This window comes from Equus asinus, chromosome 21 (assembly GCF_041296235.1).
Source record: "Equus asinus isolate D_3611 breed Donkey chromosome 21, EquAss-T2T_v2, whole genome shotgun sequence".
NCBI classification, from domain to species: domain Eukaryota; kingdom Metazoa; phylum Chordata; class Mammalia; order Perissodactyla; family Equidae; genus Equus; species Equus asinus.
In genome coordinates, this window is record NC_091810.1 from 15,257,878 (window position 1) to 15,283,254 (window position 25,377).

General features: G+C 53.0%; 1 protein-coding gene across 2 annotated transcripts in view; it reads left to right on the forward strand.

Annotated features, from left to right (window-relative positions):
• The window catches only part of FGD5 (FYVE, RhoGEF and PH domain containing 5), a 110,561-nt gene that overhangs the window by 80,406 nt on the left and 4,778 nt on the right, over positions 1–25,377 (forward strand). For both annotated transcript variants that reach the window (XM_044755130.2, XM_070493800.1), the window contains exons 9-19: positions 403–453; positions 1,064–1,122; positions 7,816–7,887; positions 9,102–9,170; positions 14,684–14,767; positions 16,373–16,452; positions 18,550–18,649; positions 18,992–19,129; positions 20,043–20,172; positions 21,013–21,143; positions 23,686–23,814. In XM_044755130.2, the coding sequence (XP_044611065.1) occupies positions 403–453; positions 1,064–1,122; positions 7,816–7,887; positions 9,102–9,170; positions 14,684–14,767; positions 16,373–16,452; positions 18,550–18,649; positions 18,992–19,129; positions 20,043–20,172; positions 21,013–21,143; positions 23,686–23,814 (1,043 nt within the window). The remainder of the gene's footprint in view (positions 1–402; positions 454–1,063; positions 1,123–7,815; positions 7,888–9,101; positions 9,171–14,683; positions 14,768–16,372; positions 16,453–18,549; positions 18,650–18,991; positions 19,130–20,042; positions 20,173–21,012; positions 21,144–23,685; positions 23,815–25,377) is intronic.

Below are 25,377 nucleotides of genomic sequence, written 5' to 3' on the forward strand. Positions count from 1 at the left end.
AGAGACTTGTGGGTACAAATATCTTAAGGGTTTAACGTCACACTCTCCTGGCGTGATGGTCACGTCTGTCTCCCCCCAGTAGACTGTGTGCCTTTTGAAGGCAGGGTTTCACTTCGTCCATGTCTGTATCCTGAAGGCATAGCACAGTACCAGACCCACGGCAGACACTCAGTAGATGTTAGTTGAATGAGTGAGTGACCAGCAGTGGTGGCAGTGATGCTGATGGTGGACCCGGGACCTGGTTTTGTGCTAGTGTGGTGTTGTGATGGGGCTAACAGGAGAGAGAGTGGACACCCCATTCTTCTGGAACTTTTCTTCCATCTCTGGAGTGAGGAGGGCTCCTGCTGTGGCCAACAGGCCTCACCAGGGCACGCTGACTCCTGGCTCTCGTTCTGCCTGCAGACTATCTGAATAACCTTTGCCCGGACTCGCCCGAGTATGATAACACGCAAGGTAAGTCCCGCGTGAACCTGGAGGAAGGGGACATGTTCCTGTTTCGGCCCCACTCTCCCAACTCTGGGCTCGACAGCAGTTCCCAGGCCCAGGACGTAGCCCCCGTCCTGCCAGCTGGGGGGGCAGTGGACGTGAAGCCCCCAGGGCTTCTGAGATGATTCCCCCTCGTCCTCAGCCCTGGGGACTCCCTGGGACGGGCTGATGTTCCGTCGGAGGAGGAGGGGGTGAGCAGAATTTGGTGATGGGAGGTGCTGCCAGGTCTAAACCCTCACCGCAGTCTCCCTGCCTCCTGCCAGTTCTGTGTGGCTGACCCTGCATGCAACCTGCCGGGGCAGTCCCTATTTTAACATAGTCAGTTCTCAGCCAGGGGAACTGAGGCACAGAGTGGACAGGTCACTGTCAAGGGCACTTAGGCAGTAGTGGCAAAGCTGGGATTGGGCCTGTGACCTGACCCAGCCACGGGAACAATTGATGCCACCCATATACAAGGCCCTGAAACTGCAGTGACCTCAGGGGCAGGGGCGGGGGCAGTGGACGGGGAAGGGGCGAGCACAGTGGCACTAGACTGGCCGTCCCCAGATGGCCCAGCTCTCTGCCCTCTTTCCCTCAGGTGCACTGACCCTCATCTCCAAAGTCACAGACCGCGCCAACGACAGCATGGAGCAAGGGGTAAGTAAGTCTGGCCCCTGGGCACCTTCCCTCGGGTGTGGGTTCCAGGAGCCCCTCCATCCTGCCCAGGTCTGCCTTGTGATGCTGCACTTCTCGGGGCAGCTGCAGGCAACCATCTTTCTCGCAAAGAGCGTTGGGTTCTGGCCCTGACACTAGTTGTGTGACCTTGGATTCTGTGTGTCCCTCTCTGGGCCTCATCACTAGAACAAAAAGAGAGGCTACAGTCTTGTCCATAAGCAGTGCTCCGACTGTGGTCTGAGCCTGCCTGCATCAGCTCCTGGAGTGCTTTGTAAACTACAGATTCTTAGGCACACCTTAGGTCTTCCCAGTCGGAATTCCCAGGGCTAGGGTCCAGAAATGTGCGTTTTTAACAAGCATCCCAGGTAACTGTTATGCCCACGAAAGTTTAAGAACCACTCATCTACAAGAATACATGAGCTGGTTCTGACAGGGTGTGACTCTGTGTTTGTTAGACACTGATCAGAGGTTTCCTGGGTTTCTGCCTCGGATGGCCAGCTTTATTCCCCATCCCAACTCTGTTCCGTTGGTTACCACTGTTACTTGTGTCCACGTATTTTCTGCTGCACTGAGTTGTGAATATGCTAGAGCTTTGTGTTGAGAATGATTCTGAGGCTGAGTCCTAGCTCAGTGATCAGTTAGTGATGTCTTCTACAGGCAGAGAGGGGAGTGAGGGTAGTATATGTCCTGAGCAGCTGCTCAGCTTTGCTGTGGCAGGTACACTGAGTGCTCTTAGTCAGTCATCCACAGGTGGAAGGGGAAGGGAAGTAACATCTGTGGGACACCTGCTGTGTGTCAGGTCTTGTGTTGGGGACTGGAGATACAGAGAGAAGACATCATCCCAGTCCTTGAGGAAATCACAGCTTAGTGGAGCAGTAAATCTGTGGACAGGAAGAACCATGATAAATATCGTGAGGGAGAGATTAAATGCTAACAAGGTTCAGAGAAGGGGACATCCCTTCCACCTGGGGTTGAAGAAGAGATGACATGGGAGGTGCCCCTGGAGGGAGGACCTGTGCATGTGCCAGGAACGTGGAGGGAGAAAAGGTGCCAGAAGAGGGCCCGGCCTGGGCAAAGACATGGAGATGGGAAAGTGTAGGACGTGTGAGAGTTCAGAGCATCACCAGCGTGGCTGGGGATGCGGAGTGGGAACCGGGCAGCTGAGGTGGGACAAGAGTCTGGGGAGGGAGGTCAGGGCACCTGGTAGACGGGGTGGGCTCAGGATGGAGGCCTGACCCGGCTGAGTGTGAAAATCACGGTAGGTCAAACTGTCGTTGTCCTCGAGTCCTCCTTCCCGTCTAATGTCCGTGAGCTCTTTGTCATTTTGGCATCTTACAAGTACATGAAGTTTCTCTCAATGCAGCTGAAAAGCAGAGGTGCTCTCAGCTCCAGCGCTGCATCCTGACACAGCAGCAGATGGGCTGGGGTCTTTACACGTCCCTTTAGCCAGGGACGCCTCTGCTACCAACAAGTAAAGCGAGTCAGGAAGGGCTGTGTCTTCTCAATGAGCTCCTGCACGCAGCGCCCTCGTGTAGGAGCGACCGGAGTCGGCGACAGCCAGATGCCCTCCTGGCTTCTCCAAGGCCGAGGTTGGGTGCTGCCCCAAGAAGCACAGGCTGGCGGTTGTCTCTCTAGCTGCCTGGACAGCCGCCCTGGGCCCGCTCCGGACCAGCGGCCCCCGCCCCGTGCTTGCTTGGATCCAGCTAGCACTCTGCCTGGGCCATGAACAGGCGAGTCCAGATAAGCCTGCCCCCGAGGCAGAGCTCTGTGGCCGTGAGTGTCCCTGAGGGATGGGTCGGGGCTCTGCCTCTCCCTCCTGATGGCCACCACCCAGCTCAGGCCTCATTACTTCCCAACCCCGGCCATTCCGTTCTCCATCTGGCAGCCAGAATGATCCTATGAAAGTATGTCTGATGAGACCATTCCTCCTTTTCCCAAAGCTTTCCATGCCTCCATATTGCCTTCAGTAGAATCTGGAAAGTACTTACTGTGAAGACTAGAGAAGGCTTCCTGGAGGCGGCAGCGTCCACTTGGGCTTTATGCTCACATCAAACCATTGCCACAACTCCTCACAAAGGTAGCTAAGCCGGAGGTATGATTTCTAGGAAGAGCCCGATCCCACGACCCCGCTGATCCAAAATAGGGCCCACGTATCTACCAAACACCTGGTCTGAAACACCATCATTAAGCTCATTGGAATAGAGTAGTGACAGCCAAGCCAAGTGGTCAATCCGTTCTGAGAGCAGCCTGTTAACAGAAAACTATTAGGTGACCAGAGAAGCTTCAGGAAGCATGATTCTAAGAGCTGAGACCCAGGAAAGCCCTCCCCTCCTGCTAGCCTCACATTGTGATGAAGGGCGGGGAATAAGTGGAGGAGTCCCGAAGACAGGATGGGAAAAGTCTTGGAAGTGGGAAATTTGGGAAGGGGTGTAGCAGATTCCCACGCAGCTTCCTTACTCATCGTGATCACAGCTGCCCCTCCTGAGTGCTGGGCCATACCAGATGAGCTCCTCTAATCCTCAAGGGAAGTAACGTCAGCCCAGTTTCACCAGTAAGGAAACTGAGGCCTGAAGAGTTGAATTGCTTTGCCCTGCATCACTCAGCTCTCAACATGAGAGCTGGATTTGAACGCACGCCTTCTTAACCACCAGGCCAAAAACTTCCGTTGTTTTTGATGACCTTGACAATTTTGAGGAATACTGGCAAGGTCTGTTGTAGGATGCCTCTCTGTTGGGATTTTCTCATGATTAGACTGGGTGTATGATTTGCGGGGAAGAAGATCACAGAAGTAAAGTACCGCTTTCATCACCTCATATGAAGTGTATGAACCAGCAACATGATTTATGGCTGTTGATGTGGACCTTGATCACTTGGCTGAGGTAGTGCTTGTCAGGTTTCTCCACAGTAAATTTACACACGCACACACACCGCCTTGTCCATCCTCTTTGGAAGAAAGTCACTATGCACAGCCCATACTCGAGGGCAGACTATCTACCTAAATTATTTGGGATTCTTCCACATGGGAGATTTGTCTCTTCTCACTCATTTAGTAATGAATTCACTCATTATAAATAATCATTTGTATCAGTAAGGATTCGTGGATGTTTATTTTATGCTTTGGGTCATAATCCCATATGGCTTTATTTATTTTATTTCTCACATTGTTTCCACTTTGGCCATTGGGAGCCCTTTCGTTTGGTTCCTGTACCCCATCACATACCCTCATCAATATGGGTTTGGGAATTTTTTATTTGTTTGTTTTTGGGGGGTTTTTTGTTTTTGTTTTTTTGTGAGGAGGATTTGCCCTGAGCTGACATCTGTTGCCAATCCTCCTTTTTTTTTCCCCCCCTTGAGGAAGATTAGCCCTGAGTAACATCTGTGCCAGTCTTCCTGGACTTTGTATGTGGAATACCTCCACAGCATGGCTGATGAGTGGAGTCAGTCCACACCCAGGATCTAAACCTGCGAACCCCAGGCCACCAAAGCAGAGTGCACAGAACTTTAACTGCTCAACCATGGGGCCAGCCCCTATTTTTTCGCTTTTTGAACACTTCCTTACTTTCTGGCAGTACAAGATGCTCTAGGCTCATCTTATATATTCCCTGCCCCAGTCTTAGAACGTGATTTCTCCAAGGAGCTCTGGTTCCTTTAATTGGATAATGGTGTTAGAAACCAAGATCTGGGCACTAGGTGTGCTCATTGCTACTGGGGTACCATTTCTTTTAGGTCATCTTAGCTGACAGAACAAAGACATATATGTGTATATGATAATCATCTATATACTCGTATCTATAAATTTTCTGTACGTAACCATCTATATCTTTATTAAGCTAAATGTGAGTTCTTTCTTACGTCTCCACTTCTAATCGTTACCACATGGATCATTCCAGCCTCCTCCTCTGCTTCTCTGTAAATTTCCACTCCGACAGTGAGACACCTGGCTCCCAGCACCCACCATCCATTTACTTAATTGGTCAATTTACCTTCATTGTTGAGAGAGATTTTTCCTGGGCATGGAAATCTGGGTGGACTGATTTTTTCTTTTAGTACTTTAAAGATGTCACTCCACTGTCTTAGGGCTTGCATAATTTCTGATAAGAAATCTGCTGTAATGTTTATATTTATCCTTTTTATGTAATGTGTCCCTTTTTTCTGGCTGCCTTCAAGATCTCTTTACATTTGACTTTTGGAAGTTTGACTATGATATCTAAACATGCATGGGGTTTTTTTGGAGGGGAGGTATTTTTTCCATTGTGATTCTCAAGCTTCCTGGATCTTTGTTGTCATTCACTGATTTTGGAAAATTCTCTTGGATGCTCTTTTCTTCCCTTTCTCCCCACACTCTTTTCTCTTTGTGTTTCAGTTTGGATAATCTCTGCTTATCTGTTTCTGAGTTCATTAATTGTTTCCTCAGCTGGGTTAAATTTGCTGCTAGGCCTGTCTAAAGAATTCTTCATTTCTGATATCATACTTTTTATTTTTAGCATTTCTGTTTGACTCTCTTGTCTAGTTTCCATCTCTGCTGAAATTCTCCATCTGTTCCTGCATGCTGTCCACCTTTTCCACCAGCTTCTTTAACATAAGAATCATAGTTACTCTGAAGTCCCTGTCTGATGGTTCCAATGTCTGTGTCACCTTTCATTCTGGATTTGTTGAATGCTTTATCTCTTGCAAGTGAGTTGGGGTTTTTTCTTGTTTGTTTCTCGTGTGTTTCTCGTAATGTTTGGTGGAATGCCAGATGTTAAGTGTAGAAGAACCTGCAGAGACTGGGGGCATGGTGTGCACCCCCAGAAGTGGGCATCCTCTTTTCTGTCATGCCACTCATGTGGGGAGTGGAGGTGAGTCAATCCAGTCAGTAGTTGAGCTGAGCTTGGGTTCTGTTGTCACTGTCATGACCTTCAGTGCCCCCAGTCTTCATGCTCTTCCAGAAGGGGCTGCCATTACCTGGTGCTGTTTGTGGGGCCGCAGTGCCAGAGAGTTTTCTCGTGTTTCTGCCCCATCCTCAGCTTTCAGCAGTCCCTGCACCACAGAAGGGATCTCTCTGCATGTTCTTGCCCTGTCTTGGAGGTACACTCCTGTTTCCTGTTCCTCAGTGCTAGCCTCGTAAGTCCCAGCTCTCCTGACAAGCCTCAGTCTTCAGCAGGGCCTGCTTGCTAGGCTCTCTCAGCATTCCTGCCCCTCCCCTGCATGGCAGCCAAATTCTGCCTTGTGTCTGCGACATGTCTTAGACAGGTTTCTGCTTTATATTGGTACACAATCCTGGGCCTGAAGGGTTACACCTCCCCCTCTCCTGGGGGCAGACAGCTTCTGCTTCTGCCCTTTCCCCAGAAGCAGTGGGTGGATCTTTGCCTGGGCTCTGGGAGTGGGAGGGTTCCTGGCCTCCCCTAGTGGCTGAAGATTTTTTGCACGAGAGAGGGGCCTGAGGAAGTGGGCCGAGTTTTGTGCCAGCCCCTCCAGTGACAGCCTGAACACCTTCACCACTCAGGGGGGCTCTTTCTGGCCCCCACCCTACCCCTAGTCTTCCTTGTGAGCACCCAGCAGAAACTCTTGGAAAAAAGCTTGCAAGTGACTGCAGATGTCACCTGTGTCTGGGGCTCCTTGTTATTCTAAGCTGTCCCAGCAGCCCACACTTGACCTTTAAGAATCCATTAACATTTTAGCTGCGTTCTTCCTACCCGCCTCTGTGCAGACCACCTGTCCTCCTGTGTGTTGCCGGGGTGCAGCAGTTGGTCCATCTCATGTCTCCACAGAGGGGCTGGTCAGTCTTCAGAAATCGGTTCGGTTAGTTGCCTTGTGACTTTAGCTCTCCAGTAGATGTAAGAAAAGTTATGATTTTGTAGAATATCTGTTTTTTTTCTCACTGTTAGGGTGGGGGCATTGTTCTCTTGCAGCTTTCTACATCATAAGCAGAAATGAAATGACTATTATGCATTTCTACTATGTAGGATTTTATGCCCAAAACTATGGACAGTGTAAAGGCCTTTTCAAGGTGATTTCTCTACCCACGCTTTTCACCTTCATAGGTAACTTTAGAACCTGACGCTACATAAGGTTCAGGGGGCACCCACCCCATGGGGTGAGGGCTTGTTATTTCTATGCATGCTGGGCAGAGGGGAGGGAGGCATGTCACTTACCTATTGTGGGTAACCCAGTGAGGGCCCGACAAGGAGCTCCCAGGCACACTTATTATAACGTCCAGGAGCACGGACTTGCTTTCTCCCCAGGTGGTGCGTTTTCTTGGTTACTCTCCCTCAGAGGCCCCATCCTGGGATGCCAGCCCAGAGAGACAGTCTGGCCTTGGGCATCTGTTCCCTCTGAGTTACTGATGTCTGGATGCTCCAAGCCTTATGGGGGACACAGGCTTAGGGTAGGAGTGGTGGGCCAGAGAGCACAGTGAGGCTGAGTGACCATCCCTGTGGCACACAGAAAGATGGTAGGGTCAGATCCCAGGCCCAGAGGGACTAGCCTGATTATGGGCAGTCCACACACTTGGCACCCTGCAGACCCAGGCTCAGGTCCCAATCCTGCCACTGATAGGAGGTCAGATTTTGGGCAAGGCCTTACTGGGCTCTGGTTTCCTCCTCTGAAGCGGAAGCAATGCCACCCCTTACAGAAGAGATAAGACCCCTTGAAGGGGCCTTGACTGTCTCCCGCTTACCCTGCTCCTGCCCACAGGAAAACCTGCAGAAGCTGGTCCACATTGAGCACAGCGTTAGAGGCCAAGGGGATCTCCTCCAGCCAGGAAGGGTGAGTGCCACTGTCGCCGTGGGCAGGGGCAGAGGGCGGCCTGGCAGGCAGGCGAGCGAGGCTCTGATAAGCCCATTGTTCAGCTGGGCTGGCCCCAGACAGGCCTGGCTGCAGGTGCTGTTTACCCTCGGGGGGAGGGCGGGCAGGGCGTGGGCTCTGCTGGACTCGCGGGGCCCACAGGCGGCCTCCCTGGGCTTTTCTGCTCTCAGGGCCGTTAAAGAAGCAGTGCAGAAGTGGGTTCAGTGTCCCCTGTGTTCTTCTCTCCTCTCAGAAGAAGATGCCAAGTATTTATAGCTCAGTCCAGTGTCACTGGGAAATCAGGAAAACCCTCTCTCAAGAGCCCCAGCAAAGCAGCTTAAAAATAATGTTTTTCAGGAGACAGATTTACCCACTTTTAAGCTTCCAAATAGAAAACATACAACTCAGGTCAAAAATAGTCAAGTGTGGGGGCTGGCCCCGTGGCTGAGTGGTTAAGTTCACGTGCTCTGCTTCAGCGGCTCTGGGTCCCCCATTTTGGATCCTGGGCGTGAAGCTATGCACCGCTCATCAGGCCGTGCTGTGGCGGTGTCCCACATAGAAGAACTAGAATGACCTACAACTAGGATATACAACTATGTACAGGGGTTCTGGGGAGAAGAAAAATATAGTCAAATATGTTTTTTACTTGTTACAGTCCATGAGGGACAAGAGACAAAGCAATGAGAGACTGTGCTCAGGAGATTTTCCTCAAAATTCGCAGGGATCTCACTGCTCTGAGATTCTGTAAAGTCACACTTTGTGTTTTGGCCTGAGTCATCACTTTAGTAAATATTTATTAAACATCTGTTTGCATCCTCCAGAATTCAGGGGGCTGTAGCAACTGTTCACAGGTCTTCAGCTGTGTTAGCAAACCTTCAGAGGCTCTGTTCTGAATGGCCTGCTCATGCCAGCAAACCAGGGAGGGAGTCATTGTTTGGACCACTCTGGCCACGACAGTGGCTGGCGGTTGGTGTAGTTCCAGGTGGAGCACTCCTGAAAGGCCGAGATGCCTGTCTCCAGAGCTGCTCTAGCAAACGCGGAGCGTCTCTTGGGCTACGAGTTCACCCATGAGCTGCTCTCTGGTACTCTAGGAGGCGTCCTAATTTAAGTTTCCCCCTCAAAGGCCTCCCCCCACCCTTCTCTAGGGCAGTAGAAGGCATCAGCCTGACCACTGAGGTCTGCTTCTCTCCCCACAGGAGTTTCTGAAGGAAGGGACCCTGATGAAAGTAACGGGGAAGAACAGACGCCCCCGGCACCTGTTTCTGGTAAGTTCCTGTCCCCAAACCAGGCCCCGGGCCTGGCGAGTTCATGCGGTTGGCTGCAGCCAGCATTCAAGGAAGCTGGAAGCGGGGGAGGGCTAGAGCAGGCCTGAGTCTTCATGATGAGGACCATGCTGGACAGCTGAGCTTTCCAGAAGGCTGAGAGCTTCCCCTCGGAAACCACAGTCTGTCCCTCATTTATTATCCGAGTGACTGGGAATGGGATGTTGCCGAAGTTCAATTACCCACGTCCCCGTCTTAGACGTCCTAAAACTGGGAAGTCCTTAAATGGGGAATGACTGTCCCACCGCCTTACCTAACGCGACAGAAATCTGAGACCCAGGAAGGAGCGCCACTTGGCCAGATCTCCCAGGAGGCTGGTGCCTGAGGCCCGGAAAGGATCCGGGGTTGGGACCCCAGTCCAGCACTGCCTCCACTGTGCACAGGACGGAGTATAATGCACATTTTTGATGATTTGCAGCCACAGTCTGGAATCCCAGGGTGTGTCCAGGCCTGGGGTATAGGAACGTCACCATCGGCGGCTGTGGAGCTACAAGCAGCTCTTTGCCCCAATCTGGCAACCCCCTGTGTTGTTTTGCCTCTTATGTTCTTTTGTCTGCTGGGCATCATTTTTCCCTCTGCTCTCTCACCCCTTGTCGCCATGCATCGGGGCTGCCCCTGACAGCCTCCTTGCACTTTGTTAGAATTGCATGTGAAGAGACAGTCAGTAGGCTTGAGTAAGTGTCTGCGAACTCTGTCCCAGCCACTCACTGAGCGTCACCTGTGTGCCGCGCACGGGAAGCAGAGAGGTAGAAGTCACATGCTCTGCCTTCGACCTGCAGCGTCGGCTGTAAATACTGAGTTATGAGAATGAGGTGGCATCTCAGGGCTGTGGAAGCGAAGAGGAGGGTCCGGGGAGTCAGGGAACAAGATGACAGCAGCAGCAGCAGCTGACATTTGAGTGTTTACTGGTGCTACACGCCGTGCTCAGCGTTTTGTGTTTTTCCTGGAGAAAATGATACCTGAGTTACACCCAGAAGGAAGGATAGGAGTTTGTCAGGGGGAGGAAGGGAGGGCATTTCAGGAGTAGGAACAGCATAAGAAAGGATGGGCGTGAGAGGCGTGGTGTTGAAAGGACCTCAGTGAGCCTCTCGAAATCCTCAGCTGCAGACGGGCCCTTCCACTCGTGAGTCGGGTCTCTGCTGCGCCCCAAATAGACCCAGCCCTAGAGGGGCCGCTTAGGGCTGAATTCCAAAGACAGCGAGTGTACTGAGTAGAGAAGTCCCAGGCCTGGCGACAAAGTAGAGTCTCTGGCTGCCTGTGGGGTTTGCTGGGCCTCCATGGCTGGTGTCCCGAGGCCTCAGCCCAGCCTCAGAGGGTGCCCCCTCCCTGCGTGGAGCACAGGGTGAACCAAGTTCAGAGTCTCTCCTCCCTCCTAACAGCCAGCTGGTCCCTCCCCTGAGGACCCCTCACCCTCACTCAGTGCAAGAGAGCAGATCCCCGGGGCCTTTGAGAGGGATGTGAGAGCCGGCAGTGGACGGTTCAGATTTGAGTTCTCAGGAGGGTCTCAGAGCCCCTCCAGATGCTTGAGTCCCTTTCTCTAGATAGGCTTTTTTACTGTCTCTGGTGACATCTTTCATTCTTCAGCAATTATCTGCCTCCTTCTGTGTGCCAGCATCTGTGCTGGTGTGTAGATGTGACCCCTGGCCTGTCGTGGATCTCAGAATCTGGGGGGGGGGAAGCCATCCCTTGTTCTGTGTCAATTAGAGTCCAAATACTTGAAAACTCTTTCTCTCGAGAAGAAGTCCATACCCTTGATTTAGGGGCATCTGTGTGGTAATGAGCCAGACTGAGCTGGTCGATCCCGCCCGGAAGCTCGGCCTCTCTGTACCTTAGACAAGTCACGGATGCGTCCAAGGCTCGGGTTTCCCACCAGGAGAGTGGAAATACTGGGTGGTCTGGGGAATTAAATGAGGGGACTTATGTGCCCGGCACACAGAAGCAGCTTCTTTGCTAACAGTTTCCTCCCTTCCCTCTGACAATTGCCCCGTGGGACACGGGTCCTCCCTCTGCCTAGAGCTGCAGAGTTGTCAGCTCCATCTGCCCCACACAGCCCTGTGGAGAGATGGAGCCCGCGAGTGGGTCCCTTGAGTCCTTTCTTCTCCAGGGTGAAAAAGGGAGGTTGTCCAGGATGGCGATGAGGAGCACGGGCCTTGGGGTCAGACAGACTGGATTCACATCCCAGCTCTTGACATTTCCTGGCTATGAGCCCCATGGCACGTGCCCTCCGAGCCTCAGTGCCCTTGTGTTTGCAGTGGGGGTGATAGTCCCTCCTGTAAGTGAGGGAACGTGTACAGCAGCAGCTGGAGCACAGGGAGCTCCATCTTGGTCCCCCAGCCATTCCCCACCTGGCCACCCCCTCTGGCCATGCCCTGCTTGTCCCTATGCCTCTCACAGGGACCTTGAATGCAGACACAGCATCGTGATCTTCCCCGGTCTGCCCACACCCAGCCTCTTGCCTCCTCTGTCCTCACCTCTTCCCTCCGACACCGGGCTCTCTGAGAACCGCCCTTCTCTGCCCTGCTACCCCTTCAAGCAGTGCTCAAGTGTCACCTCTTGTGGAAGCCTCCTGCACCTCCCCCCCCCCCCGCCATGCTCTCTCCGGCATCTAGTATGGCCCTTCATCGTGGCCCCTCTCTCAGTCACGATGATAAGCCCAGGTCTCTCCGATTTCCCTGTCATGATGAGTCCACAGGCTCCCCAGGATCCCAAGCTGGGTCCCCTTCTTATCTGTGTCTCTTCTCTCAGCACAGCACCTTCCACTGAGCAGGTGTCAATAAATATCTGCTGGAGGGATAGAGGAAAGGAGGATGGACAGACAGTTCCTGAGGCAGGGGGCGCCATGGCCAACACTCCTGAGGATTTTCCTTCCTCATAAGGTGCCAGTTTCATAAAATAGCCTTAACTGCAGAACAGAGTCAGGGCGTCTGCTCACCAGCGCACGAGGGACTCATGCTGTGGAGAGGTTGCCACCGTGGCTCAAGCAGTGGGTGGGGCTGCCCACTGGTGGCTCATTATTGTGAGAAATTCCCCCTTACTACTCCTTGAAGAATTCCTCTTCCTTCCTCCACATCCGGGTTGTAAAACATGGCTTTGAAGAGGAGAGGAGAACCACGGGCAGTTAGGAGGCAGCCTGGTCCTGAACCGCTCATAAAACCTCAGGGTGCTGGGGGCCGGCCCCGTGGCCCAGTGGTTAAGTTCATGTGCTCCGCTGCGGCGGCCCAGAGTTTCGCTGGTTCGGATCCTGGGCGTGGACATGGCACTGCTCATCAGGCCATGCTGAGGTGGCATCCCACATAGCACAACCAGAGACACAGCTAGAATATACAACTATGTACCGGGGGGATTTGGGGAGATAAAGCAGAAAAAGAAAAGCAAAAAAGATTGGCAACAGTTTCTAGCTCAGGTGCCAATCTTTAAAGAAAAAAAAAACCTCAGGGTGCTAATGGCAGTTGACACGGCAGAGGTGCTCGAGGGGTAGCCACAAAAAGGCCGGGACTGCTCTGGTGAGTGGCCCAGGCCGGTCCCCAGTGTGGGCAGGCTTTGTGCTGGGGTTGGTCACTGTCCCCAGGTAGGGCCAGGCCTCACTGTGTGGCCACCCCCACCACACCACACCTGAGCATGCCAGAGGCACCACCCTGGCTCTGCCACCTGTAAGCTTTGGGACCTCAGGCAGGTTGACTAGCCTGTCTGTGCCTCGGTTTCTCTGTGATATTGGGATGATGATGATAATGCCTGCCTAATGGGATTGTTGGGGGCCTGAACTGACATCATTCCTGTCAGGGGCTTAGCCCAGCGCCTGGCGCAGAGTGAGTCTCCGGTGGCTGGCAGCTCTTGTCCTCATTAGGAGGGCAGAGCTGGAAGGGGTTGGGAGGCTGCCCTAACCGGGGCTCAGCCTGCTGCCTGGGTTTGCTAATAAGGTCTGCTGAAACAGAGACTCGTGCGTTTTTTGTGGCTTGTCTGGGGCTGCTTCGGGGCCACAACGGCTGAGCTGAGGAGCTGCGACAGAGACTGTATGGCCCACAAAGCCCTAAATTTTTCCTCTCTAGCCCTTTACAGAAACGTTTTTTCTAGCCTGGTTTACTCCAACTCCAGTTGGAGACAGCGAGGCCCGGAGAGAAGGCACAGCGGCCCAGCGTGCCAGGTCTCCTGCCCTGCTCGAGCTAGGCTGTCCGGGTCCCAGGAAGAGCTGGGGGCGGGAAAGCTCCTCCGTTCTGTTGCCGCAGCCGACTGCCTACAGGGAGAGGAGGTGTTCACTGGGAGTTCTCGCTCCGTTTCAGACCCTCGGCTGTCTCGTCCTGCTCGGTCCTCACAGTGCCCCTAGTTTACGCTGGCTCCCGTCCACGGAGGGCTCACTGGGGGCCTTTCTCTCTCAGCGTCCCTAAGAAGTAGGGGCCGAGGTGGCCCCCGCTTCACAGGTGAGCAGGCTGAGGCTCAGAGAGGGAAACGGCCTGTGCATAGTCACACAGCTGCTACAGAGCAGGGTCGGGATTGACAGCCCACCGCACCACCCGGAGCGCCACATCCTCCTTTAAACTTTAAACATTTTAGCCAAACACAAGTTGTCTCCTAAGAAGGCGAAGTAACTTTTATTACATTTCTTCCTGTCTGCCCTGCATGGAGGCAGGGAGCTTCACTTATTCATTCAACAAATATTAATCGAGCATCTGCTACGTCACTAGAGGTACAGCGGTGAATGGGACCCACCAATTCCCTGTCCCCCAGGAGCTTCCTCCCTTCTTCCCTCCATGCCTCCCTTAACTACACTTGACCGAGTCTTCATTTACCTGGAGTAAAATACATCAATCTTAGCGAACACGTCAGTGTGTATTGACAGATGCCTGTCATCATGTAACCACCACCTGGGTCAAGATACAGAATGTTTCCAGCCCCCCAGAAAGTTCCCCTGTGCCCTTGGCAGTCGCTTTCCCCGCCCCTGCCCCAGGCAACCGCTGGCCTGATTTCCGTCACTACAGATTGGTCTCGCCCTTTCTGGTACTCTGCGTAAATGCCATCAAGTGGCCCATCCTCCTCGGTGTCTGGCTTCTTTCATTCAGCATGGTTTTGAGATTCATCCGTGTCATCGTGTGTGTCACTGGTTCCTTCCTTTTGGTGGCTATGTGTTATTCCACAGTGTGGACGTACCACAGTGTTTATTCCTATACCTGTTGACAGACATTTGGGTGGTTTCCACTTTTCGGCTCTTAGGAGTAAAGCCTCTGTGAACATTCCAGTACTTGACTTTTTGTGAGCATCTGCATTTATTCCTCTTGAGCATCTCCCTGGAAGGGGGATTGTGGGAAAGGGCTCACGTTTTAGCCCAGTGTGGTTCTGCTCTTCTGGGGGAGTCTCTGGAGAGCACAGTGCTCTGCATCCGGTGCTCAGTGATCCTACAGGACAGAAGCCCGGCGCAGCCTTCTGGGGCCAAGACACGTCTGACAGGGTTTGCCTCTCCTCAGATGAGCGATGTGCTCCTGTACACCTATCCCCAGAAGGACGGGAAGTACCGGCTGAAGAACACATTGGCTGTGGCCAACATGAAGGTAAATGCCTGGTGCTAGGCAGCCTGGGTGGGCGATTGGGGAGAAGGGAGACCCCAGGGAGGAGGAGACAGCCTCCCTGCTTCTAGGAGTTCACAGGAAGAGGAAGCCCCCAGGAAATGGGGCTATATTGTGGGTTACAGCAGGATTGCACTGTAGGTGGTCCAGGGAGAAGGGAGGGTGACGCTGGGCTTCCTGGAGGAGGGGGCTAAGTTCCTTAGAGGGGATGATATTTGGACAGATGGGGAAAGGAGAGAGAAGGGCGTCCTAGGAGGAGGAAAACGCATAAAGAAAGGCTTGGAGGAGGGAACAAGCACGTGTTCAGTAAATTTTTTTAAATCATGGTAAAATATACATAATATAAAATTTACCATTTTAACCATTTTTAAGTATACAATTCAGTGGCATAAAGTAAATTCACATTGTTGTGCAACCATCACCACCATCCATCTCTAGAACTTTTTCATCTTCCCAAACCGAAACTCTGTCCCCTTTAAACACCAACTCCTCTTTCCTTCCTCCCCCCAGCTCCTGGCAACCCCCACCCTACTTTCTGCCTCTATGACTTTGACTACTCTAGATATTTCATATAAGTGCAATCGTACAGTGTTTGTCTTTTTGGAACTGGCCTATTTCGTGTAGCATAATGTCCTCAAAGTCCATCCATGTTGTCGCATGTGTCAGAATTCCTTCCTGTTTAAGGCTGAATAATATCCCATTGTATGGATAGACCACATCTTGCTTATCCATTTATCTGTTGATGGACATTTGGGTTGCTTCCACCTTTTGGCTATTGTGAATAATGCTGTTATGAACATGAGTATACAGATATTTGTTTGAGTGACAAATATTTCTTAAATGTAAGAGAAATGTCAGCCCAGCTGGACAGTCTCCTGGGTGAGGCCAGAGAGACAGGAAGTGGGCTTGGTCATGTGTGGTCCAGCTCAGTGTAACTTCATCCTAAATGCAGGGGCAGTTGGGAGCTGATTGGGATTCTTGAGGTCTTAATGAGCAGGAGGTTTGAGGAAATTAATTCTGGCAGAGTGTGGGGATGGGGGGGGGGAGGGGAACCCTGAAGTGGGAGAACGGAGCAGTAGGTTGCATCATTTCTGAGGGCAGCGGAAGTGAGGACAGTGGGGGAGAGCTGTGAGAGGCCTTGGAAGGGCCTCCCTGGCTCCCAGAGGCTCTTTTATAGGAGAAAGGGGCAGAAGGAAGCACCTTTCTCAGCAGGGGGGTTTGTTCTCTTTTTGAACCAAAGGTTCCACTGAGGAGCCAGTTACAGAAGGCCGTGAGAGAGAGAGGCCACTGAGTGGGCACTCGCCCAGCACCAAAGTACTCCTGGAGGCTGGGCCCTGAGAGGGATGCCACTCAGCCTGACTCGGGGTAGGCAGGTAACCAAGGACCGCGGAGTCTGAGTTGGCAGCTAGGCTGCCAGCACACACACACGCACGCACACACACACACACACACAGCATCTGCCATCACAGAAAGGTTTGCCTGATGAGGAAACTCAGGCCCAGAGAGGGGCAGGGAGAGGACCAGGAGAAGAATCCAGTCTGTGGTTGCCCCTCCCTGCCCCGACCCTGAGGGCTGCTGTTGGTTTTCCAGGTCAGCCGCCCTGTGATGGAGAAGGTGCCCTACGCTCTAAAGATCGAGACTTCGGAGTCCTGCCTGATTCTGTCTGCGAGGTACGGGGCGGCGGGAAGGAGGGCGGGTCTGGAGGGTAAAGGGGCAGGATTTTAAAGGTGGGAAAGTTTGGAATAACAAATACTGAGTGTGTCATCGTTTTTATTTTGGTATCCTTCTGGATCAAAGGACTGTTTTTCTTCTCAGTGTTTCTTAACCATTTTTATTTAACAGACTGCCTTGAGAATCCGATAAAACTGTGACTTCTCTCCCCAGAAAAAACATACATGCACATAAAATTTTACGTGAAACTTCAGGGGTTTCTAGAGCACGTTGTTTAAATAGAACAGTAACAGCATCTCACGGTTGTAAAGCCCTCCTGATCCCAGGTCTTTGCAGCGATGTGAGAGGTGAGGGCGAGTGAAGAAGGCACTGTGCACTGGGGTTCACTGAGGCTCTGCCCTGAGGCTCTCGTGTCCGGGGAGTGAGGGAAAGCAGCATCATTCAGCTTTCCCTGCTGTGCGTGTGGCCTCTCCATCCGGAATGCCTGTGCCTTCTGAGGGAGCCCTCACCGCTGGCTTTAGGCAGCTGGCTTCAAGGGCTCATGAACGGAACCGGGAGGCGTGGCTCCTGCCAGGGGCCGCTCTGGGCCTGGTGGGGGTGGGACAGTGTTCCTAGGCTTGTCTTCCCTCTCAGCTAACATGTGACACTGGGGTGGCAGCCGTGCCCTTTTGTGGGGTGGTGGTTCTGGGCATGAAAGAGGATGCACGCACACGGATGCACATGCTCTCTTGTACCTGCATGTGCTCACTGGGCGTTTATTAGCTGCTCCTCACTGCCAGGTCCTGGGCTGAGGACACAAGCAGTTTAAATCCTGATTTGCTTGGGAGGAGCGTACGTTATGGGTGGGAGAGTGGTGACTGGTTAGAAAGCAGAACATAACTGCTGTAATAATTAACAGTAGTGATGACAAGGGTAACACCTGCCAGGTCTCGGGCACATCCTCTGACCCTCATCACCATCTTGGAGGTGGGGCTTGCAGCCCCTGCCACGCATGGGGACTTGAGGCCTAGAGAGAGGTCACACAGCTACGTGAGGCAGAACTGGAGTTCAAACGCGGTACTGTGTGGCCCAGAGCTCTTATCCACTGCTACCTACTGCCTGAGGGGGTAGAAGAAGCCTTGGAAATTCCAGGGAGTGACCCACCCATCTAGGGGATTGAGGGAGGGCTTCCCGGAGGAGGTGACACCTGGGTGCGGTTCCATGGCCTCTCCTCTCCTTAAAGTCAGGGGCCTGAGGACACTCAGGGCATGGTTTCTGTTTACCCAACTGTGAGGCCTTGAGGAACCACTGTCACTGACAAGCCAGTCACCTTCCTGGCAGCCCACATACTTCACGCTGAAGCTTCCAGCGGACAGCAAGACCTATACATCTCCTTTTTAGGGACATGGCATCTGGCTGCCCGCCCCACTCCCTCCCTCCTAGGTCAGACTGGTCCCTTCTCCCTTGCCACAGGGGCACACTTACTGCGGGGTGGGAGCGCCACCTAGTGGGCACTGTGAGAATGTCCCCCTGCTGCCCCTCCGGGGCAGCTCCCAGCCCAGGCATGGCTCTCACCACTCAGGAAACCCCACCAGGCACAGAGCGGCTTGGGAAGTTGACTTATTGGATGAGTGAGTGTCTGGAAAGTTACGTGGGAAAATGAGGAGGAAGGTGGAGAGACTGGGACATCGATCTTTGCCAGCTGCCATCCATCCCCCTAGCGCCCAATGGTACTTAACCCTCCGCTCCGCCAGGCCATCCCTCCTAAAGGGTGGAGCCCCCTGAGCCTCCTGACACCCCTTGCTTTTGCACAGTGCTTTGCCTCATCCCACACGTCATCTCATCCCCACAGCAGCCCTGGAGTTAGAGGAATAGTGTTGATTCGCCATGTTGTGGGGGAAGGAGCAGTGTCCTGGCCGCCCTGCTAGTAGATGGAGGTGCTAGACTGTGAGCCTCGGCCCATCTGGCAGGTGGCCCAGTGCTTGCTGGTGGGATTCAGACACTGAGAGAGGCTCAGGTGTGGCGGAGGGGGCAGGGGCAGCGGGACCTGGGTCACCCTGAGAAGTCAGGAAGCAGAGCCCTGGAGCACGCGCGCTCACTCCAGCTCCTGCCCACAGCTCTTGTGCGGAGCGGGACGAGTGGCACGGCTGTCTGAGCAGAGCCCTCCCCGAGGACTACAAGGCCCAAGCGCTGGCTGCCTTCCACCACAGCGTGGAGGTGAGTGGGGGTCCTGGGACCTGCCTGACACTGCCTCACAGCCCTGGGTTTCCTTGGGCAGGCCCCGCACACCCAGGAGGCTCACAGCTCCTCCTGTCAGGGCACTGGCTGCTCCTCCTCCCCTCCATACGCTCCTGCCAGCTCAGGGGCCGTCACTGTGCAAACCGGACTACAGCACCTCCGGTTGGCTGTTTCTAACCCAAGATTAGCATCCTGGAGGATGCAGGGGGTGGTATAGATTAGAGTCCACCCCACCCCACACATACACACCCCATACAGGGAAGAGGGTGCCCATCTAGCCAGTCTCCTGGCCACACTGCTCACCCAAATACTTTGCTCCAGATGCGCGAGAGGCTGGGGGTCAGCTTGGGGGAGAGGCCCCCCACCCTGGTGCCCGTCACGCACGTTATGATGTGCATGAACTGCGGCTGTGACTTCTCCCTCACCCTGAGGCGTCATCACTGCCATGCCTGTGGCAAGGTGAGTCACCCTGTCTGGGTGGAGTGTGTGCATGGGGGTGGCATGGGGTGGAGATTCAGGGGCATCCAGCAGCCACTGCGTGTTGGGCCCAGGGTAGGGCATCTTCACGCCAACTCTGCGAGGTGTGTCCTCAAACCAGAGCTGCAAATCTCAGGCCCATTCCCGCTACACCATACACTCTCAAAAGAAAATCCTAGCATACGTGGTTATTGTCCTTTGAGAAGAAGTACCGTGTCGTGGTTAAGGGCACAGGCTCATCAGAAAAACAGGTAAACTTACAGCACAGCAACTAGAGTTAGTAATACTGTATTGCATATTTGAAAGTTGCTGAGAGAGTAGATCTTAAAAGTTCTCATGGGGGGGCCAGCCCTGGCCAAGTGGTTAAGTTCGTGCGCTCCGCTTTGGCGGCCCAGGGTTTCAGGGGTTCAGATCCTGGTCATGGACCTAGAGCCACTCATCAGGCCATGCTGAGGCGGCGTCCCACATAGCAGAACCAGAAGGACCTGAAACTAGAATATGCAACTATATACTAGGAGGCTTTGGGGAGAAGAAGAGGAAAAAAAAAAAGAAGATTGGCAACAGATGTTAGCTCAGGCGCCAAAAAAAGTTCTCATCACAAGGAAAAAAGTTTGTAACTATGTGTGGTGATGGATGTTAACTAGAATTATTGTGCTGATCATTTTGCAGTATATACAAATATCAAATCATTATGTTGTTCACCTGAAACTAATATCATGTTGTATATTAATTATATCTCAATAAAAAAAGAAAAACAGACAAGCACTTGCATAGAAACATGATGAGCTGTGCTCAGGACACAGGGTCCCTGGAGAAGGTGGGGCGGGTCGGCAGAGGAGAGAGGATGCTGGTCCCCTGCATGTGCTCTGAGATGCATCCCCACCCGGGCCTGCAGATCGTGTGCCGGAACTGTTCGAGAAACAAGTACCCTCTGAAGTACCTCAAGGACCGGATGGCCAAGGTCTGCGATGGCTGCTATGGGGAGCTGAAGAAGAGAGGCGGGGACGTCCCAGGCCTGATGAGAGGTACCCTGGGGACCACCTTCACCTTTCTTCCAGGTGGCCTGCATGGCTTCTCCCTGGTTCGTGGTTGGTGCCTGAAACTCCTTTCCTGGGGGGGGGCTCGGGACAAAAGCAGCCCTCAAGGAGGAAATAGGGGTTTAAACTCAAACCTGGGGTACCATTTCCCAAAATGTTGTTTCCATAGAAAATCGATGGGTGCTCCCAGAAGAAGGGTTCTGTGGGAGCTGAATTTGGGAAACGCTGGGCCGGTGCCTCTCTGCAAAGGGGACAGTAGGCGGGGTGCTCACGTTTCCTTTGCCATAGCGGCCCTCTTTCCGAGAGTGCTGTGCACGCCTGTGTTCTGTGGGACCGTTTTGGGATAAGGATTGTGAGATGGATGGCAGAGATGTGGGTCAGGGAAGGGCTGAGGGTCCTCTGATAAAGCAGCCTGAGGAAGCTGAGCTGGCCTTTGAGAGACTGTGCTCAGGGGACGGGCTCTGCTCCAGCAGGGTCAGGCCAGAGGGAAAGCAAGTGTATCCTGGGCCTAAAATCAAAGAGGTCTCCTCCCTGGGGCCACCCAAGGCCGTCAGAGAGGACAGCCGAGCCCCAGCCTCGTGGAGACCTGGAGAAGAAGGGCTAGCCAGCACCCAGGAGCGGCCTTCCCTCCTAGCCCCTGTGGTCTTCGTGTCAGCAGAATGCAGTGTGGCCATCTTTCTGGTCACTCATGACCCCCATGGTGAGGCTGGTTCCCATCCTGGGAGGGACCAGGAGCTCTGATTTTACAGGAATCAGTGTTCCAAAGACAAGATGTGTGCCTGTCCCGTGGACGCTCACCTCCCTTACCCCCGGTTATCTTGGTTACAGAGCGGCCCGTGAGCATGAGCTTCCCCCTGTCCTCCCCCCGCTTCTCGAGCAGTGCCTTCTCGGCCGTCTTCCACAGCATCAGCCCCTCGACCTTCAAGAAGCAGAAGAAGGTCCCTTCCGCCCTGACGGAGGTAAGGCAGGTGGGGCTGCTGTGGGAGGCAGGGGCTTTGGCGGGTTCACAGTTGTCCTCAGTGGACAGGGTCAGACCCCCTGCCCCATCCTGACCAGACTTCAGGACAAAGACAATCCCCAGGGGGAGACATTCCGGTATGAGGACTGACTGACTACTAACAAGGGCAGGGCATGTCTCCTGGGTGTGACCAAGAAGACGCCTGCTTGGTGGCAGAGGGCAGGACCTGAAATGGCTGTAGATGGTGCTAGAAGATGTCTTCCCCATCCTTCTTTCCCTCTCCCCTCCAACTCTTTCTTTTTTCTCCTTTCCTGGTCTCCTGCCCCGTAGTGTCAACCTAGTACTCAGGGGTCACTGGGGCTTCTCCAACTAAAGCAGCTGGAGTCCTGGCTTGGCCCTCCTGGGCAGACCTCTGAGCCGAACCATTCTCTCACCCTGTGGCTCCCAACAGCCTCAGGTGCTGAGCCCCCTGGAGGCCATGGGACTCTCTGCAGGAAACCGCAGGATTGGCTCAACTCAGTTCCGTCCTGCAAATAGGACCAAATTATATGTCTGTATTCTAATGACAACCACAAACCAACGTGTGCCCATGAATATATGAGCTGTCGAAACAGTACGATCAGCCGTTGCCAAGTTGTCCATTAATATTCATTATCGAGTAGCAGGCTTAAAAACGTGTTAGGGGATGAAAAATTTAAATGGAGACAGTTCTGTCCATTAATTTAATTGCTTTTGCATATTAAAAATCTTGGGACTAACACATACATGGTAAAAAAAAATTTTCAAAAAAGCACAAAGGAATATATGATGAAAAGTGAGCTTCTCTCCTGCCCCGAACTCCTTCAGTTCTACCTCCCAGAGGTAACCACCATCTTCTTATGGATCCTTCCAGAAGTTTTAATGCATATATACAATAAAGATGTACATTCATAAATCCTCTGGTTTCTTATCTAAAAGATAACATGTTATATTCAATCTTCTATACATTTTTTCCACTTAGTTTCTCTTAGATATCATTTCACATTTGCTCCTCCACATAGATCCCACACATTTTACATTGCACGCTGTGCCATCATTTATTTAATTAGTCCCCTTCCACAGACGGAGAGCAGACCTCCCTCTCTCCCCACTGTGGCTGTGGTCTACATGAGTCGAGCTCTTAGACCCTGTGTGGTCCGTGGGTACAGAGTTTGAGAACCACTGCTCCTCCCCTTCTGGAGTCAAGCTGCTCTGATCCTGGTGCCGGTGGATCTGCCCCAGCAGCCCCTTGGTCATTGCTGCCCAAAGGGACCGCCTTTTTATTATCTAGTAGAGACCGCACTCAGTGGGATCAGTAGCGGCCCCAGGAACAGGGTGCCCCAGTCTCCTGCCACCCTCTCCCCTCCCTGGGGAGCTGCACTCCCCAGGGCCGTTTTCGATGCTGTGTCTCCTGGGTCCGCTCCTGGGACCTGCTTCCCATGAGAAAGTCTGCAGAAATGCTGCCCCCGCCCCCAGCATCTGTCAGAAAGGGAGGTCACAGGATCAGTTTCCTCTGATGTGTTCTGTCCGCTTTCCCTTTCTCGCCCTGTGAGACGCTCCTGAGGTCAGGTGTGGGGAGAGAAAGCCAGGGTTGGTGTCAGGAGCCCTGGAACCTGTGGGGCACAGGTTCCCTTCCTGGTACTTCTCAAAACAGCCCAGGCAGGTTGTAGCTTCCGCCCCCTACACTGAAGCTCACTGACTCCAGAGAGGTCTGAGTCCTTACCCTCTCTTCACCCAGGTAGGGATTTGATCTTTGCTAGATCCTTCCATTCCTTTGGCTCAGTTTCCCCATCCATGAAATGAGAAAATCAGATGAAATTATTTGAAAACCTGGCCTTCTTGCTCTAATAGTAAGATTAATATTTATGGAGCACCTGCTGTGGGTCAGGCGCTGTCTCATGTCATTTAATTCCAATTTCACTAGAAAGGAAAGTGAGACTTAGAGGAGGTGAGTGAAGCGCAGACATTCCCTGTCTAGTAGCTGGCGCGGCCTGGATTGGAGCCCTGGACTGGTATTACTCCTCCGAGCCTGTGTCCTTAACCCCCCCATCAAGCCGCGGCCTCCTCATCGTCAGAGTTACGCACCCATTAGGCAGGAGATCATAAAGCCTTGTAGGGAAACAGTACAAAGAGGATCCCTCCTTAAATGTAAGAAAGAGTTAAGCTTACAAGTGGAAGAATCCATTTTAGAAGGAAGCACCTTTCCCCCACGTGTCCACAGTTTCGTAATTTGGAGTCTAGGAGTTCGGGAGGGGGCGCAAAGAATCTGAAGCACCACTAGGGGGCAGCACTCCCCAGGGCCGTTTTCGATGCTGTGTCTCCTGGGTCCGCTCAGTAAATCCTGTCGCTGTGACCATGTGCTCTTTTGCTGCCTTTGAGGCGCAGGCTGGATCCTGAGACTTCAGCCCTGTCTCAGATTTCAAGGCAGCGTAAACGCTCTGCCAGCCAGTTTACAGTGTCCTTGGGCTCTGTCTAACCTGTGTCCACCGCCTGGTGCCCTGACCGCTCTGCTTCCCTTCTGCCAGGTGGCCGCCTCCGGAGAGGGCTCCGCCATCAGTGGCTATCTCAGCCGGTGTAAGAAGGGCAAGAGGCACTGGAAGAGGCTCTGGTTTGTCATCAAAGGCAAAGTGCTCTACACCTACATGGCCAGTGAGGTAGTGGTGGTTCGCGCTCTCTCCTCTCTCCTGCGAGGTTACGCTGGCGCCTCAGTGTCCATCTGGGCTTGCACACGCCGTCACCTGCGGGGCGGTGTGAGGCGGGGCTGCTCCTTCCAGTTCCCGTGTCAGTCAGGTTCTTACTGAGCAGTGCCGTGTGCTGAGTGCTGCTGTGGATACACAAGCGCGTGTCCGTGCTGATCCCATTTCTTGGTGGAGATACGGCAGGACAGCGTGCAGGCCTGTGCACCAGAGTGTTTGGTTGTCACAGGCCCGGCATCCGGCACAAGCCAGGCCCTCCATAAAAGAAAGCTGCTTTCTTCTCTCCGTGCAAGTTGTTGGGGACAAAATTGAGCAGCTTGGAGGAAGCGCTTTTTGTCTGTGCTTTTCTTTTATCAGGGAACTACATTGCCTCGTGATGACTTGTCCACTAGGTAAAACTTAAGTTTCTATTTTTATAGAACATCTTACACTTATATCTTCTAAAATATAGGACAGAGGGCCTTGGAAATCAAGCCTGCTTCCAGAGGAGACAGGCATGGGCTGTGGTTGACCAGCAGGGGGCTGTCTGGTCCTGACCCAGCCTGAACCTACAGGGTGATGTGAAAAATTTCCACATCCAGGCCCCACCATCTAGTGGTTTCCACAGGCTAAATCCACTTGGAAAACAGGGCTTAAATGCATCCTGCCAGCTGCAGAGTGTGGGTGTGTCACCCCACGAGGATGTGCACATCAGCACAGCGCTGGCCCCTCTCCCCTGACCGCAGATGTGGCAAATGTGCAAAGACACTTCCTTCTTCGCGGCATAAAGCTTCCCTCATGAAAACGTGCAGCTGGGATGGTTGCAGTCTGCCCCTCCCTCAGGGATCCCAGAGGCCAGCAGGGCCACAAGTAGACAGAGGGACCCACTATGGGCCTGAGTGACTCGGGTGCTGTGCGAGCCAAGCCCTCCCTGAGGGGGCCCCTCACTCACGCGGCCATAGGTGGGCCTTTCTGTGCTGAGGAGAATTTTGATCTTTCCAGAACAAACTGAAATGCGATGTGATACCCTCTGCAGCCCAGACCAGCATCTTCCTTAGTAGGCTTTCCACAGGACACACACAGGGGTTCTCTAGAAACTGGGCACCTGGGGAACCCCGAGTAGGCAGTTAGTGGGCCTTCCTCACGGTAGTGCTTCTCAGAATCTCTAATACACTGAGCGTGCTCTGGGTCTCTGAGACGTGGAGATGTCCTGACTACAGGCCGTTCCTCAGGGAGCATCACATAGGACTGTTGTTGTCCAGGACACACTTTGGGAAGAAATGCTAGCTTAGACAGATGGGAAAACCCAGAGTCTCCAGGTTCTGAGTAACGGTTGTCATGGAAGTGACAGCACAGGTTAATTTGAAAAGATAAATATAAGTATGCTTCCAAAATAGTTTCTTGCAGAGAGAGGACCTTGTACAATTTCTCAATAATCCTAGTCCAGTGACGGGACCAAGCTTTCAGATTCCAGCAAAGAAAGAAGGTTTGATAAAGCGGATAGCCAGTCTTCACTGGCTCTACGGCCATGAACTGTCATGT